Source organism: Megachile rotundata, chromosome 3 (assembly GCF_050947335.1).
Source record: "Megachile rotundata isolate GNS110a chromosome 3, iyMegRotu1, whole genome shotgun sequence".
NCBI classification, from domain to species: Eukaryota; Metazoa; Arthropoda; class Insecta; order Hymenoptera; family Megachilidae; genus Megachile; species Megachile rotundata.
In genome coordinates, this window is record NC_134985.1 from 20,141,971 (window position 1) to 20,160,585 (window position 18,615).

Consider the following 18,615-nt stretch of genomic DNA (forward strand, 5'->3'; position numbering starts at 1 on the left):
GTGGTAATTCCACGCGTGGTAATACTAACGCGTGGTAATCCTACGCGTGGTAATCCTACGCGTGGTAATTCGACGCGTGATAATTCTATGCACAGCAATAGTGCTTCCACGCACAATACTAACCCCAGCAATACTACCGCCCTGAGATAACAAGAAGACGATAGTTTCCTCCAAGCACCACTTATCAAAACACTACAAGAACAAACAGTTTTAATTCTATTACGAAAAGCATTGCCCCATCACAGAAACATTGATACGATAGAAGCGAAACTAGGTCTGGCCGAGATTACCCTCGGCAAACATCTTCAAGACAAATTACGAACAGCTCGTAAAGATAACTGAACATCGAATAAACTTCCTGGGGAATTAGCATGGAAACTAAGAGCAAAGTTAGTGTTCGACGTTTCGGCAGGTAGACAAATCAAAAGTCCTCCCTCGCCTGGAGAAACTCATTATACAGGCTGGTAATATAATTCATTGCAACAATAACGTTCCGACTGTGGTACTCGAGCAATGAATGCTCTTTCATTGTACTAATTTAAATTTTTATGCCTAACGCGGTCGGGCGAAAAGAAGCCCGGAAACCTTTTGTGCGTCGACTGCTAAGCAACTATCATCAATTATCTTCCGACATTGGTAACACGCTCGTGGCACATCTCGTTGAAAAGAACGGCAACCGGAGGAACGGAGATGAAAATGGTCTCTGATCGACTCTGTTTATCCTTCGTAAGAACGTTCACCTCGTGTGCCGCAGAAGACAAAGAGAGGCGAACATTTTAGAGCCGGTCTCGCGACGATATGGATTGAAGACAATGCCCATTCCTGCCGTGAAATTGTCTTAATTGCGATTAAAGTTTTTGCCAAGACACACCGGAAGTTCCTGTACACGAGAAACGTTTCTCTCCACAACTACAACAAAGCCGCGTAACTCCTAGATGATTATCCGTCTAGGAATCGTACACATTGTCGGCCCGAAATTGTTCACTCCACCTCGTTCGTTTCACCCGAGTGAATTGAATCGTTGAAACTCGAACCGCGGCCTCATTATGCCATAACGTTCGCCGATCAATCGGACTGATGGCTCGCGTTCGTCTACCGTTTGCGTTGAATTATCGTTAGAATAACGAAAACATCGTACCTTCGTTTGCTCGATTAACGATGGAAGACTCATCGGGAATCTACCGGTTGCAGTTCGCGCGATTGATGCTCGTTAAGGAAACGGTTTCCGGTGTTTCGCAACACATGCAACTCGGAATAACTGACGCGTGTAGTAATCGCGTCATCACCGTCTTAGACCTCCGTGAAACTGGGACCTACACATGACTTTTATTCGAAAGCGTTCCATACGATTTATTGCAATTTTTATATTACATTGATAGGTACTGGTGTTGTTAATAGGTGTACATGTTGCAAGATGACTTTAGAAATTAAAGTAGGAAAGACAACTAAGTTTATGATTTCTGTCTTTCTGTCTGATTTGTGTGACTGACTCATGTAATCGATTGCTCACTGCTGCTGGAAACATATGTGAAGTTACACATATGAGAGCAGTTACACATTTGTAACACATATGAAGTTACACATATGAAAGCTATTACACATATGTTACACATATGAAGTTACACATGTAAAAGCAGTTACACATATGTTACACATATGAAGTTACACATATGAAAGCAGTTACACATATGTTACACATATGAAAGCAATTACACATATGTTATACATATGAAAGCAATTACATATATGTTACACATATGAAGTTATATATATAAAAACAATTACACATATGTTACACATATAAAAGCAGTTACACATATGTTACACATATGAAGTTAAACATATGTGAAGATTATATCAAACCATATTTTTCTATAATTAAATACTCTGATTTTTACAATGAAGTACCTACATTTTCCAGTTTACTCAATCCCATGTTTGATCACAAAACTGAGTTTGCAAACGTAATATGCTTTCTAATAAAATCAACCACAGCTATAATTCTTTCGATGTCTCATCAGAACTCATCTTATAACAGAGTACAGAATGCAAGTAGTCAGCGTTAAATTGTAACAGAATCTTCCTAGAATCCGATTGCATCAAGTCGTCAGAAATGTATACATGTTTCCTACGACCAAAGCGAAATTAAATCTGAAGCTAACAAACGCTCAAACAACAGAAGACTTTTTTTGCGCAGGAATTTGCATATAGTTGTGGTCTCTACAAAAGAAAGGCAGTCTAGGAGCTCGATTAATTAGCGGCGAAAGTAAGTGAAATTGCATTGCAAGCGCATCCCTGTACCAGTTCAGACGTGGAATCCTGCTACGAGTTGTTCTGTCGTACAACGGAATGCTCGCGGTTTTTTCTCGGTTAATCATAATCGTTTATGTGTGCCACGGGAAAAACGAAGAAACGAGCACGCATTCCTCGCTCTGTTTAACTTAGTTCCCAACATCAGTCTTTTTAGACTGAATTATGATTTCGGTAAACATGAGCTGTACGTTGATAGCGACACGTGGATACCTTTCACAATTTTCTATAGGAGGAGCTCGGTTGTACTTTCATGTCGAATTAGAAATTTTTGGTTGCAATGTATATTGATGGCTAGACCCTGGTACCCGGTAGTAATATACCCTAGTAAGTATAATACTTAGGGCCTAAGTGGTGGGCCAACTTTATGAGGGTGATTAACAGACCACTTTAACCGGTGTCACGTGCGTCCTTGTTGAGGAGCTTTCCTTTTGCCGAAACGATTGAGGGAAAGTTAGTGGTAATTCCACGCATAGTAATTTCACGCATGGTAATATTAACGCGTGGTGACTCCACGCGTGGTAATCCCACGCATGGTAATACCAACGCGTGGTGACTCCACGCGTGATAATCCCAGGCATGGTAATACCAACGCGTGGTGACTCCACGCGTGGTAATTCCACGCATGGTAATACCAACGCGTGGTGACTCCACGCGTGGTAATTCCACGCATAGTAATTCCACGCATGATAATATTAACGCGTAGTGACTCCACGCGTGGTAATCCCACACATGGTAATACCAACGCGTGGTGACTCCACGCGTGGTGACTCCACGCGTGATAATCCCACGCATGGTAATACCAACGCGTGGTGACTCCACGCGTGGTAATTCCACGCATGGTAATACCAACGCGTGGTGACTCCACGCGTGGTAATCCCACGCATGGTAATACCAACGCGTGGTGACTCCACGCGTGGTAATCCCACGCATGGTAATACTAACATGTGGTGACTCTACGCGTGGTAATTCTACTCGTGGTAATACTAACGCGTGGTAATTCTACGCGTGGTAATTCCACACGTGATAATTCTACTCGTGGTGATACTAACGCTTGGCAATCCTACGCGTGGTAATACTAACGCGTGGTAATCCTACGCGTGGATATATAAGTGGTATATATTTCCTTGAAATATATATAATGTCCTGACTTAATTATTTAGAAGACCCCCTTACAGAAACGAAGAAATTAAGACTCGACTGAGATCAATCAGTTGTAAACCTGATAAAAAGTTATAGATTCTTTACAGTGAAACAACTAGAGAATATTCCATATTCACGATAATTCGAAAGCTTGATACCAACGAACGAGAGAATAGTAACATTCGAAGTTTTATCAGTCGATTGACTTAACGTCCCTCCGTATCTCCCTGTTTTCTTCCCGCTATCGTGTCCGTAAAAGAAAAAGAGACGTCCGTTAATTTAATCCGTTTCCTCGTATCGACCACGATGAAGACTTCTCCGTTTATCTGGAATAATTTGTTCCATTATCGGCTCGTACTTGAATCGAAAGTGGAAACAGCGAGAAGAATGTGTTCGCTTTGAACGAATGTAGGCGGACAGATTGATCGATGGTTCTTTAATCGCTATTGTTAACGTTCACGGCCGTTGCAAATCGGATCAGCCATGTGAGATGGGTCTCGCGGTTGAACGAACGAGCATCTTTTTTCTTCGCTTTACGCACATACTTAATTGTAGAATCGTTTGGAACCCCTCGACACCGATCCGAAAATCGTCCCATTGTTTCGCGGCTAACTGTGATTAATTATTTCTTAAATGTGCCAAAAACGCGCAACATTTTAACAAGCAACATTTCCACGGAGGACATATATTATCCTCTAGGAAGAATCCCATGCCGTATGCGAGCCGAGATCGATGATATCATTGTTCATTCTTAATAGATGCTCAAGTTTCACGGTCGTTGGTCGCAAAAACGTCAGAAAAACGACGATTCAGGGTTTAATCACAGGGATCGCTTTTGATACGTATTACCGGTTTCTTGTGGAACCGTTTCTCCGCCTGAAGAAGCTAATTTCCTTCGCTGCTTACAGGCGATCCTTGTCTTAACAATGACACCGAGCTACCTATGATACACACGCGGTTTACCGGTGACACAGATTTATTGCTCTGTACATATTTGCCCTTGTTTCGACGGCCCTCTCCCACAGATTCCGGAAACGTTCTCTCGAATTTCAAGCTTTGTGATTACCCTTTGGCACACGCTTAGCTTCTCCTTCTATAAGACTTGGTGAATTCATAATAAAATAAAGATCGCGAGTTTTTTATTACAATGTAAACTTCAGTCGTTGTCCATTTACCGAGAAGTATATTATTCGACAACAAGGTAAGTTAATTCGAAGTAAGTCAATTTTATCGTTCAACTAAAATTATTGGTAGATTGTAACATCCACAACGTGACATCCACCAAATGAAGACGAAATGGCGCCGCAGAAAATTGTGATTACCCTTTGACACACGCTTAGCTTCTCCTTCTATAAGACTTGGTGAATTCATAATAAAATAAAGATCGCGAGTTTTTTATTACAATGTAAACTTCAGTCGTTGTCCATTTACCGAGAAGTATATTATTCGACAACAAGGTAAGTTAATTCGAAGTAAGTCAATTTTATCGTTCAACTAAAATTACTGGTAGATTGTAACATCCACAACGTGACATCCACCAAATGAAGACGAAACGGCGCCGTAGAAAATTGAAAACTTGATATGCATTTTACATAGAGTGTCCCCTATCGAAGCTTGCACGACCCCTTTCGAAGCACACGCGGTCAATACAGCCGGCGCATACGTAATCAAAACGGTCCGGTCCAATTGTTAAGAACGATAAGAGAACACGAAGAGTGTAGCGGCTCCGGTTGTTCAACGAGAAAGAAGAAAATCGAAATAGATCAGCGTACGCCCACGCGGCGATGTCCCTTAGCGGCGTTCGAGCGCGATAAAACGGGGAAACGGTTCGCGGGTTTCACGAGGTGTTCCAGCCAGACGAGGACAGATAACGAGATACAGGAGGAGAAGAAGAGGGTGGCAAGCCGTATTTATCACTGGTGGATCCCGAAGAGCGCACAATGCGAGGCGAAAGAGCCGGCACGGGAACGAGACGCGATGTAGTGCAGGTAGATTTATAGAAGGTGGGAGGGAAGACGGATCGAAAGAGAGACGAAGAAAGGGAATGTGTTTGTGTCGCAGGTCAGCCGCGGTTCACGGTCACGGGGACCAACCGCTGGACTAACCTAACGTAACCTGACTCGGCGACCGCAAACTGAATTGCACCCCGTCTGACCCCTCGACAGCCCTCCCGTTCCTGACCGCCTACTGGCTCCTTTCTTTCAGACCGCTCTCCCCTCCTGGACTACAATTAGACGGGAATGATACCCTATCTCCGAGTAAAACCCCCAAGAATATATTTATCGAGATAATTTTTTATCTACAATTCCACTATTGATCCTACACTACTTCACCTCGTGTTTTACAAATATATTTCAGCTTACCGCCAGTCATGCTACTCTGACAAATATCAGGAATGTTACCTTATTTTCCTGTTTTTAAATCTTACTTAACTGTTCAGTAGTTACCTATTTACGGAAGCTTGTAGATCAATGTCTCAACAGAGCTAATAAATAATGTTCAGCTTTTTAAAAATAGCACATTACACTCTGACTTAATCTATTCAATTTATACATGTTTATACATGGATATAACTTTTTGCTCGGATCGTTTGCATAACCGGTGGATCTTTCAGCGTACCGAAGTAATCCAACCCGACACGTCGTAAATTGTGCAGCACCCCTCCTATACGAAATTTATTAACAGGGTGTGCCTGTGGATACACAGACCAGTCGGTCATCGGGGTGGCTCTTTTCCTTGATTGATTAAGCACGCCTAGGCATAGCATATCGACACCGTGTTCAACGTGAGCGACCAACCCGTTCAACGGGAAAATTGAATAACAGGATCTATCGATAAATTAGACCCCCCGTTATATTCGTCGACGTTTAATTGACTCGCATTAATTACGTAGCCGGCGTGAGAAGAAAAGAAACGACCTGGTTAAACCGTGAGTCAACGGTCGATTCAATTTGACGATGAGAACGGCCCGCGAACGAATTCGACTTCGACGGAAAACCAATGAACCGTGCGTGCATTCGATCGATCATGACACATCGATAGAAATCGACATCGCGACCGGCACGAAACGATATTAAACGGACTGCTACGCGGGCTTGACGCCAATTATCCAATTACCGCGCTCGCATTAGCAGTTGCAGACTGATAATTGCACCGCAGTTATGGATAAGGTTCAATGGAGCGATCTAAGTATGTAAGTTTAGTTGCGATGTAAGTTCTATTTTTATCCACTGCGATAGTTTGAAAAATTGGGATGACTGAACGTTGTAACACAAGTGCTGATCCAACGCGCGATAACGAAGGCAATATCTATTTTTATTTACCAACTTGCAATAAGGTTTATACTAACGATCGTTTAAACAATCAATCACGGTAACTGTAAATGAATGATATTTTGCATATCGTTTAATATTAAAATCTGTTCTAATATTAAAATGTACACGCTATGTAGGGCACGTGTTTCATAAAATTCAACATGGCGGACCGCGCTGTCAAACATGTACAAACACGTCGATAAGGATAATCGAATTTGGTCATCTAAGAATACAGGGAGGAGCTGTTTCGCGCAACTATAGTTTTCCGGTCGGCTCGTTGCATAATCTATTCAATGGCTACCGCAATTACAGCGGCTATTTGACGCGGCTAAGTTCGCCCATAAAGGCCTAACCTTGAGAATTATGATGCGGCTACGTTTATCTATCCCTCGAACACGTCTCGAAGCGGTGGTTTTGCCGCGTTCGAAAGGCGCATTTACATCGCGAACAACCGCACGCCCTCGCGTAAACTAAACTGCATGCATATGGCGCCAAATTACGAACCACGGTGTGCAACACTTACCGGCAGATTCCTGATGCCGAGCCGCACCTTGGAGTATTTCTTCATAAAGACTCGCCAGAGAACGTACGCCATCACGATTATCCAACTTTTCACTGTGCTTTTCCAAAAAATTTCCTGTCACTTTTTTCGCGGCAACCGAAGGTTAACCGTCAGAGTTCACGTTCGTCTGTCCATGCCTCGATCGTTCGATCATCGTTTCTCCGCATCTCGATTCCGAACGCTGCAGTTTCGCGTTTGTAAAAACATCGATATCGATTTACATCACCGTTGTCTCCCGCGCCAATCACCGGGACAAATTGTAGCGGCAAACTTCATACCGTTCCAATAACGGCCGGTCGAATAAATCACCGTTCACTTTGCGTACTTCTTTCGCGTCAGAGCGTTTTCTACGATTTCTCGATTTCACGCTACGATTTGACGCGCACAACACATTTATGGAAAATATACTATGTACGTCACGACGGACCGTTAATTCCGGCAAAGCACTCGCGTTCACGAAGGCGCGGAAGATGAATGGAATCTTCAAATTAACACTGGATGATCTTCGAATGGGTGTCTCTTGCGTAATGTCCTGCTTATAATTGCGTCCTGTGCACCTATAACCTATAAATATCGATCTCGAGAATCGACAACGCGGTTCAAAAACGAAGCACAATCACGTGTTAAACTTGACCGTTAAACTCGAACGTTTTTGCAACGAAGATTCGTGTTTCCCCGCTCGCGGAAATGATTCAACCACTAGCGAGAAATGTTGTCAGACCAGAATGCAAGGAAGCGACTGTCATGATTTAATCGACGAGCCGGCAAGACTCCGTCGTCGATATCCGCATCGATCGAACATCCTTCGTAAACTCGAACGGAGAGACACTCGACCACTGATACTTTCTCGCAACTGGCGTTCGCACGTCAAAGTACACGAGGATTTTGAAAGAAGGACGCGCGTCGAAACACCCGTGCGCCTGACGGCACTCGCTGCCGAGATATAACTGACACGACACACGCAACTGCCTACTCTCGGCCTCGAACCGTGGAACGATGAAACGGAACGTCCGGAACGCCGGAACTGCGGAACGATGTATACCTGGATCGCGTTTCAGCGCGACTTTAGGCGTGTCTGAACCCCGACGCTGCATTAAATGCGAGCAAAGGGTGTGCTCTCGGGGTCTACGTACCTAAAATCCGCAGTTCGATGAACCTCCACATCTTGATGCTCTTGTTTCCCCGAAATTTATGCGATTTTAACGCCTCGCTGAGGTAAGATTAAATGCTGGAAATAGCGGAACAAATTTAAATTGCTAAAGGACTAGGAAATTGCTTCTATGATCTATATTGCGCTTTAACACGTATGCACCTTGTGTCGAAACATATTCTCGAGTTTCAGATACTTTATGTTGATCTCTATATCCTTATATTTATCTAGATCCCTTTTGTACATCACATATCATTCTACATCCTACACATTTACCTAAAAATTGCCCTCAAAGAAGGTTCGAGACTTTGACTCTAAGTTTGAGCCACTTAATTAGCCTAATCGAAGCAATAAGAATAATCAAACTAATGTGGTGTCCATATCGATCTTCGGATCCGATAGGTGCGCGATAGCAATCCATTTCGTAGAGAATCTGCGGTATATCATAAATAACGTCCTCCGAAGGATATAAGCTTTTGTCACGCTAAATTTCCTAAGCGTATGATCACGATGATGCGTCTCGCGATTACCGATCAATAAACGACTTAATCCTTTTTGTTCTCACTGTAATCACCGCTCGTAATGACTGGGATTAATTTCGTTTTATTTTTTCCCATTAATCTGAAAATAGATTCACCGTGAACAGAAACGTTTTTATATCGAATTCGATTTCTTAGCAGACGATCTTTGTCCCCCACCGTGACGTCGTAAACCGATGACGCCAATGAACGGCAAGAAAAGCGAGAAGAAACGGTGAAAAAAAACTAATAACACCGCGATCGTAACGAAGGCAAAGAGTTAAAACGAATCGGCGTGTCTCGCGGAGCAGCCAAAACAAACAAAGTTAAACAAACGGAAGGCTCAATACCCCTGTTACGCGTGCCCCTTCTTGTTTGCATTTATTTGTTTTCACTTCACTGTTCAACTTCCATTTCGCTGCTGCGCGTTACACGACTATATTATCATTCGGACACGTTACATCCGCCACGTTTGATTTACCTAACGATAAAACGTTTTTTGAGGTACTCTCGTTAAACGAAACCTAATTACTGGCGCAATTACAACAAGCAAAAATGCATACGCCTTTCGCAATCGCTATCTCGATTCTCGTTACTACACTTTTTCCTTACGTTTGACGTTGATTCCGTGACGTTAAAATGTGAACATTTCCTAGCACTAATGATACGTTTCATTAAACAGGATCGTCGATAAATTTTGTGGTGAACAGTTTCGAGATCGATCAGCGATAAAATTTGAAGAGTATCGTAGAAAACGTAAGACGGTAAAATGACTTGATCGGCTATAACAAATTTCTCGTTTAAATTCCAGATACAGTGGTGTGACTCCATAACGATCAATATAACGTGATCTAAAACTCCTGCTTACGCCAATGAAGATCGACTACCGGCGGATGGAAATAACAAGAAGCAGAAAAACACTCGCGAGACAAACAGCGCATAAAAGATCGTCGAGTGTTTCTGGATGCAACACCGAGTCGAACGACGCCATTATCCCCTGAATGTTTAATACGTGGACGTACTGCCCTCGCGTGTCACGAATTTCCCTTCAAAAACGTGTGCTGTACGTTTGATACGTGAAGGTTCGTCGACAAAAACCTTTTACACCTTAGTCGAAGAAACGTGCCCTAGCAAAGTGGTTTTCTTTCACGATTAGCGCCAGTGTCGCGGCACTTCCGCCGTGTCTCGCGTCGCATCCTATCGCCTTTTACTTCTTCCCCTCTTTAATATTCAGCCACTGTTCTCGTAAGCAACGTTATGCCGCCAACCACACGTACACGCGTGTCTACGTCTGCGTCACATGTACAGTCAATAGCAAATACCTCACTCACCAAAATATGATTACTATGGGGAAACACTTGTTGATTTTTAAGGAGGAGTGGAAAGTTTGGGGACGTAGGAATTTCGATTTATTCGTAGATGTAGAAATTTGGGAATTTGTCGGATTAGAAGTTTAGGGAGGTAGGTGTTTAGGAATCTTCAGATCTGGAGATTTAGAGATATGGGAATTTTAGAATTTGGCAATTTAGGAATGTAGAGATGTACGAATTGGGAGACTTGGGAGATTGGGGACTTGGGAGATTGGGAATTTGGAAGATTGGGAACTTGGGAGATTGGAAACTTGGGAGATTGGGAACTTGTGAGATTGGGAACTTGGGAGATTGGAAACTTGGGAGATTGGGAATTTGGGAGATTGGAAATTTGGGAGATTGGGAATTTGGGAGATTGGGAACTTGGGAGATTGGAAATTTGGGAGATTGGGAATTTGAGAGATTGGGAATTTGGGAGATTGGGAATTTGGGAGATTGGAAATTTGGGAGATTGGGAATTTGGGAGATTGGGAATTTGGGAGATTGGGAACTTGAGAGATTGGGAATTTGGGAGATTGGAAATTTGGGAGATTGGGAATTTGGGAGATTGGGAACTTGGGAGATTGGAAACTTGGGAGATTGGGAATTTGGGAGATTGGGAATTTGGGAGATTGGGAATTTGGGAGATTGGGAATTTGGAAGATTGGGAATTTGGGAGATTGGGAATTTGGGAGATTGGGAACTTGTGAGATTGGAAACTTGGGAGATTGGGAACTTGTGAGATTGGGAACTTGGGAGATTGAAAACTTGGGAGATTGGGAATTTGGGAGATTGGAAACTTGGGAGATTGGAAACTTGGGAGATTGGAACTTGAGAGATGGGGACTTGGTAACCTAAATCAGTATAAGACAGGGTGCTCAAGTATTTGACCGCTTTGGAGTTTGAAAATTTAGCAACTTGTCAATTTAGAAATTTGCTGATCTAAAAATTTGAGGGTCTGGTTTAGAGATATGAAAGTTTGAGGTCCAAGGATTTGCAGGTCTAAGAATTTTGTAGCATAGAAACGTTAAGGTGTATCTACCATTTAGGGTGTACCTTTGTGATTTAAAAATACATTTAAAGAGTGGAGTTTACATATTAGTCCTTACGCAGTAAGCCAACGTTGCACCCGAGTGTACATCAAGGTGCATTCTCCGCGAGACAATGGGCGTGCCTACCTCACGTGACGGGCACGTGAGCACCCTCGAAAAGGGCCCTTGGTTCCTGCCGTTCATTCATACCGGTTCACCCGTTTCGTGGGCGACGTTGATGACCCTACACGCCGCGCCGCCTCGAAAAGTCAAGAAGAATCGAACGCGAAAAGAACTGGCAAAAATGTCGATATCCCCATATGCGCAATTGTTTTCGTGGATCTTGCAGGTGTACCAGCAATTGCACCATGTAAATGATGTATCGTTGTAACAATACCCCGGGCTTGACAACGTCAACGTTTGCTAACAAGAGCATACTTCAACGGGACAGTAGCGTAGGAGCCAATCTAATGAACTTGTAGATACAATAAGGCGTTGAGGCTTACAGTCTCTTTGGATTGTGATTTTGATTGACATTTTCTATTACTATCCACTGTATAGTTTATTCTTTTTTAACGAAATTTAACAATTTATATATTCGGTATAATTATTAGGTTTATTTCAGTGCGACATTTTTTTTTTATACAAGAAAAATGTGTGGGACTACTATACTGTGGGTGATGTTGTCAGAGAAGGATAGGGATACATAAATTTGTAGTGTAGTTAGATCTCAAGGTTCTAGGGTTTCACAATTACTAAATGAATTCAGAAGTTCGACAGTCTTAAGGTTTGATTTGAAGGTCTCACAACTCTCAGGTTCTATTATTTCAAAGTCCTACGATTTCAGGGTTCTTAAGATTTATAGTCCAAAAATTCTGAAGTTCTATATTTATTAAGGGCTGCAATTCGAAGATTCTAAAATTGCAAAGCTTCACAACTTCAAGATCCCACAATCTCAAGGTTCCAATCTTCCAAAGTTCCAAAACTCCAAATTCAAAAAATTTAATGTTCTAAAATAATTGTCAGTTCCAAAATAATATTGTGAACTCAAAAAATTTAATGTTCTAAAATAACTGTCAGTTCTAAAATAATATTGTGAATTTAAAAATTTTAATGTTGTAAAATAATTGTCAGTTCTAAAATAATATTGTGAATTACAAAATTTTAATGTTCTAAAATAATTGTCAGTTCTAAAATAATGTTCTAAACTAATTGTCAGTTCTAAAATAATATTGTGAACTTAAAAATGTAATGTTCTAAAATAATTGTCAGTTCTAAAATAATATTGTGAATTTAAAAATTTTAATGTTCTAAAATAATTGTCAGTTCTAAAATAATGTTGTAAATTAAAAAATTTAATGTTCTAAACTAATTGTCAGTTCTAAAATAATATTGTGAATTACAAAATTTTAATGTTCTAAAATAATTGTCAGTTCCAAAATAATATTGTGAACTCAAAAAATTTAATGTTCTAAAATAACTGTCAGTTCTAAAATAATATTGTGAACTTAAAAATTTTAATGTTCTAAAATAATTGTCAGTTCTAAAATAATATTGTGAACTTAAAAATTTTAATGTTCTAAAATAATTGTCAGTTCTAAAGTAATATTGTGAATTAAAAAATTTTAATGTTCTAAACTAATTGTCAGTTCTAAAATAATATTGTGAATTACAAAATTTTAATGTTCTAAAATAATTGTCAGTTCTAAAATAATGTTGTAAATTAAAAAATTTAATGTTCTAAACTAATTGTCAGTTCTAAAATAATATTGTGAACTTAAAAATTTTAATGTTCTAAAATAATTGTCAGTTCTAAAATAATATTGTGAATTACAAAATTTTAATGTTCTAAAATAATTGTCAGTTCTAAAATAATGTTCTAAACTAATTGTCAGTTCTAAAATAATATTGTGAACTTAAAAATTTTAATGTTGTAAAATAATAGTCAGTTCCAAAATAATACTGTAAATTCAAGAACTGTAAAACTCTACAATTCCAGAATTGTAAAGCCCTTCCAAAGAAGAATATAACCGTTCGTACAACCCTCACCGAGGGTTAGCCATCAATTCCTATTTCCGCTCCCTTTTACGCGAGTAGTCTCCGTAGAGCGTTCAACGTAATTTATACACCTACCACATGTGAAAACGTAGTCCTGAAAGTTTAACGCGCAATCTTTTAATGGTGCATCGTCGTCGATCATAGTCATCTTTGAAATTAACCGGCGAGACAACTCGTAAATGTTATTTTATCGGTGAATAAGCAAAGCAGGATTCGATCGTGTAGGAAAATCGAGCAAGTGAACGGCAATGTCAATGATTCGTTGACTATTCTTGGATCTCTTCCACACGGTACTTTCGTGCACGGAATCGATAAAGGAGGTAACGTTTATTATTTCGCAAGCAACCCCTCCCGTGTGAACGCGCTCGACCCTCACAAATCGTAATTGCCGGCCAACGAACAGGCATGTCTAGTTGGTCTATGAGATAGTTTGCCTCTGAGTCACTCCCCCGCGGTACGTTTAAACTTTGAACGCTTTCTGCGCGCCGTACAGCCGACACGTTACGCTTCGCAATAATTACGACTCTTGAATTAACAATTTTTCCATTCGAACTCGAATCGCTACGATTTATTCACCGGGCACTTCGACGATTCTGTTTCCTTTTTATCGTGCAACCGAAACACGGTTTTCAGCGAACGTTACGAATTCATTTTCTACACTTTCTTGGCTAACTAGCCGTTTTTCTTCGAGAAAGTTGTGCAAACTCATCTACGAAGATGGTAATCTTTGGAGGAGAGATTTAACGAGCCAGGTGAACAAGGAAGAACCTCGTAGCTCAATTGCTGCAATTTTTTAGAAATCCGCGGCACTGCACGTGATCTATAGATCAAACGTAGATCACACGAATTGCCTATACAGTTAGCCTCAAAACCCGCTATTATACGGTAAACGAATAATACAAACGCCCGATAAACGAATCTTTGTGATCGCGGAAAACATGGTCACCTAGAAGCACGAATTGTCAACAAAGACTCAATTGTTTCGGTCAGGATGTATTACGAGGAGACAATATGGTGGTCCTGCGTGGTGGAAGATGATTAAGGTTTCTGTGTCGCTAAGCGAAACTACCGCAGGCAGTACCGCCATAAATACAAGACAAACGGGGCACTTGCCCCGTTGGGTCTCTTTTAAATTTAAAAATTTACTTCGCTATTTCGCTTTCAAATTTATGAACTATCGTATGTGGAATTATTAGAAGTTTCAGTCAAACTTAATTTCTAAACAATAATATTATATGTACACTTGTGTAATGATTTCATTATTACCTGAAGTTATTATAACCTCTAAATATTGTGCTAATAGTATAAATTTATAGTACAACTTCTAAACATTGTATTATTAGTATAAATTTATAGTATAACTTCTAAATATTGTACTAGTAATATAAATTTATAGTGTAACTTCTAAATATTGTATTAATAGTATAAATTTATAATATAACTTCTAAATATTGCACTAGTAGTATAAATTTATAGTATAACTTCTAAATATTGTACTAGTAGTATAAATTTATAGTATAACCTCCAAATATTGTACTAATGTATTCCATTCAAAAAAGCCATTAATTTTTAATAAAACATTAATAGACTGAAATTTAAACAGCAAACAAAACATCTTGAATGCTATTCAATTTTTATAATGTAACTTTTTAAATTTATAATATATGATACACAGTCAATGTTACCAATTGTAATAACCCTGTATACAGCAATATAAGAGTATATATCGATCGCAGGATCAGATGGAGTCCATTTTTGCAGCAGGATCAGCAGCCTCTAATGGCGGCTCTGTCACCATGCCTGCATCCCGGACGCGTGTAAGGAAGCGCATGTAATTAGAGAGCAGATTAACGTGTCGCAAGACGTATCTGAACAACAACAACAACATGCACGTGTATCCCGTGCATATATATCGCGCTGAAATCGTAACGTGCAACACGAATCGTGAATCACTGGTTCAGCCGTTGAGCAAGAGGGAGTGCTCGCCACGAACGAACGCCGCGCCACGAATTAACGATAGATAATGCGAGAGATCGTATTATCACGATCCTTTGGGGACCCGACGGGGTTATCCGGGTTAATCGAAGAACCAGCCAGTGTAACGACGACGATTATTATTCGATCTGGCGAAATTCGCCTACGTATCGATCTTGAGGAGGCACTTTCGCGAACGGCGCCGCGTTCTAGCCCTTTAGAAGCCACTTATTATCCCGATTCTGTCCCGTCGTTTCTCAAGCAGTCTGACACGGTCATTAGACTATCTAGATTAGTCGCAACGTTTCATTTTTCATTTATAGATTTAATGCAATCTGTCTTCGGGATTTGTTACTCGATCTTGTTTGAGTTCGTGTTCTCACGGGGCGAAGCGAATGTTACGTGGACTGCGGTTTAAACTTATGGAATCTGGGTTTTGAATGTTGGGAGTCTTTGAGTTCTAGGCATTGCAGGGTTGGAGATGGTAGACAAGTTATGGATTGAAGCATTTTAAATTGAATTTGAAATTTCGTGGGTTGCAAGCTTAAGAGATATTGCAGGAATCAAGTGTTCTCTTACATTTCCTAAGTCCCCAATCTCCCAAGTTTCCAATCTCCCAAGTTCCTAATCTTCCAAATTCCCAATCTCCCAAGTCCCAAATCTCTCAAGTTCCCATCTCCCAAATTCCCAATCTTTCAAATTCCCAATCTCCCAAATTCCCAATTTCCCAAGTTCCAAATCTCCCAAGTCCCCATCTCTCAAGTTCCCATCTCCCAAATTCCCAATCTTCCAAATTTCCAATCTCCCAAATTCCAAATCTCCCAAGTTTCCAATCTCCCAAGTTTCCAATCTCCCAAGTTTCCAATCTCCCAAGTTCCCATCTCCCAAATTCCCAATTTCCCAAGTTCCAAATCTCCCAAGTCCCCATCTCCCAAGTTCCCATCTCCCAAATTCCCAATCTTCCAAATTTCCAATCTCCCAAATTCCAAATCTCCCAAGTTTCCAATCTCCCAAGTTTCCAATCTCCCAAGTTCCCAATCTCCCAAATTCCCAATCTTCCAAATTCCCAATCTCCCAAATTCCCAATATCCCAAATTCCCAATCACCCAAATTCCCAATCTCCCAAATTCCCAATCTCCCAAGTCCCAAACCTCCCAAGTTCCCATCCCCCAAATCCCCAATCTCCCAAGTTCCCATCTCCCAAGTCCCCAATCTCCCCAATTCCCAATCTCCCAAATTCCAACTCTCCCAAATTCCAACTCTCCCAAATTCCCAATCTCCCAAATTCCCAATCTCCCAAATTCCCAATTTCCCAAGTTCCAAATCTCCCAAGTCCCCATCTCCCAAGTTCCCATCTCCCAAATTCCCAATCTTCCAAATTTCCAATCTCCCAAATTCCAAATCTCCCAAGTTTCCAATCTCCCAAGTTTCCAATCTCCCAAGTTCCCATCTCCCAAGTTCCCAATCTCCCAAGTCCCAATCTCCCAAATTCCCAATCTCCCAAATTCCCAATCTCCCAAATTCCCAATCTCCCAAGTTTCCAATCTCCCAAGTTCCAATCTCCCAAGTCCCCATCTCCCAAGTTCCCATCTCCCAAGTCCCCATCTTGATTCGTCCCTGCAGCGTTTCAAACGAAGTACCTGTAGTTCAAAGCCCAAGTATAAAATCAAGTTAATTTCCTCCGTAAAAAATCCAGTAAACTTCCTCCGTGTAAATTTGAAATCCTCGTAGACCACAAGACGCGAAGAAACCCCGTAACGCGATCTTCCACTCTCCCTTTCAGACTTGAATTAAGAAGCGAACAACTTCTCGCCGATGAAACTTCGTTCAGGCTAGAGAGAAGAGAAGCGTAGTATAATGAGAATAGCGCTACTTAACGGTTTATAGCCTTGTAAAAATTTGACGTTCCGCGGATTTACGATAGCAGCCTCGAGTACTGAATTATAGCCACCTCATACCCGCGCCCGGGCATTTGCAAACCCGTCGTACCGCACGTTACACGCCGGGCAGGTTTTGCACGTTACACTTTATATCCTGAACGCATGCCACGACAGGTAGTTACACGGTCAGCGTAAGGTTACACTGGAAATAACGATGAAACATTCAACGGGCAACCCTCTTAACAATTAGCACGTACCGTTGATCACGATCATGGACTCCCATAAATACGCTTCGGAACGCTCGGTAATGAAATGACGCTTTTACAACGCTTTGTTAACGCGATTGCATTCCTTGCTAGGTGTGCAATATCAATCCTTTTTCGTTGGGAGTTTCGTTTCAAGGGTTTGGAGGGTCCTGAGTTTCAAGGTTAAAGTCTTGAAGATTTAGAAATTCTTTGCAATGGAAATTCCTGAAGGCTTCCTCCATCTTGTGGTACCGAGCGTTTCAAATTTGAAGTACCCTAAAGAGTATGAAGCTAAAGCTTCAAAGAAGAGGAAGGAAACATTAAGAAATGTTAATGAATTTATTTTTAGCCGAACATAAATCGCGTAGTAAATTATCGAAGAAAGATGGATAAGTTTGAAGATGGTTCGCAAATTACTTGTTCCATCAAGCGGTGTCGAACGATAAGCTGGCCCATCGTGTGTCGAAGAGTCGGCGACGCGTCTTTTTCGACAGGGAATCGGCGATATTTCGCCAAGGATGCACTTAAACTGCGGCCAGCCACGTTTCGCTCGTTTTTTACAGCCGGCACTCTACGTCGAAGCAACATTTACGGCGCGTCTTTTTGTTGCTCGACGACGATACAGTCGGCGACGGTGAACTGCATATACCCTTCGCCGTGCGTTCAAAGCCTCCTCGAGTCTTTGTCCTGTTGCTCGCGCGGCCATTTTCATTCTCTTCGCTTTCTTTTCGGTGAATACCTACCAGCGGCGAAGTAGACGCGCGTTCGGTGTATGGTCGAAGTCGAGAACGATATGCCAAAACGAAGAGAAGAAACGAGGCGAAAGAGGGACGAGCCGGGAGAGAGGAGGTGGAGTAGAAGGAAGAACGAGAAGAAGAACGCGAGAAAGAAGGTAAAGAGAAACGGGCAGAAAAGACACACGGCCGATGAGTCATCGTAAAAAGAGGAAAGCCGGTGGTCGACTACTCTGATTCGAACGATCGTGCCTCGGCGTTTTCTGCAGCTTTTTGCCATCGACATATACCGTTTCTTTCGTCATTTTAATACGTGCTACACCGTCGCAACGGTCGATGTCCCGGTA

The 18,615-nt window shown here is 41.4% G+C and overlaps 1 protein-coding gene across 2 annotated transcripts in view; it reads right to left on the reverse strand.

Annotated features, from left to right (window-relative positions):
- LOC100878265 (uncharacterized) overlaps window positions 1–8,272 on the reverse strand; it is a 324,020-nt gene extending 315,748 nt beyond the window's left edge. For both annotated transcript variants that reach the window (XM_076530029.1, XM_076530027.1), the window contains exon 1: window positions 7,291–8,272. In XM_076530029.1, coding sequence (XP_076386144.1) covers window positions 7,291–7,362 — 72 coding nt within the window. In that variant the 5' untranslated portion in view covers window positions 7,363–8,272. The remainder of the gene's footprint in view (window positions 1–7,290) is intronic.
- Between the last annotated feature and the right edge of the window lie 10,343 nt (window positions 8,273–18,615).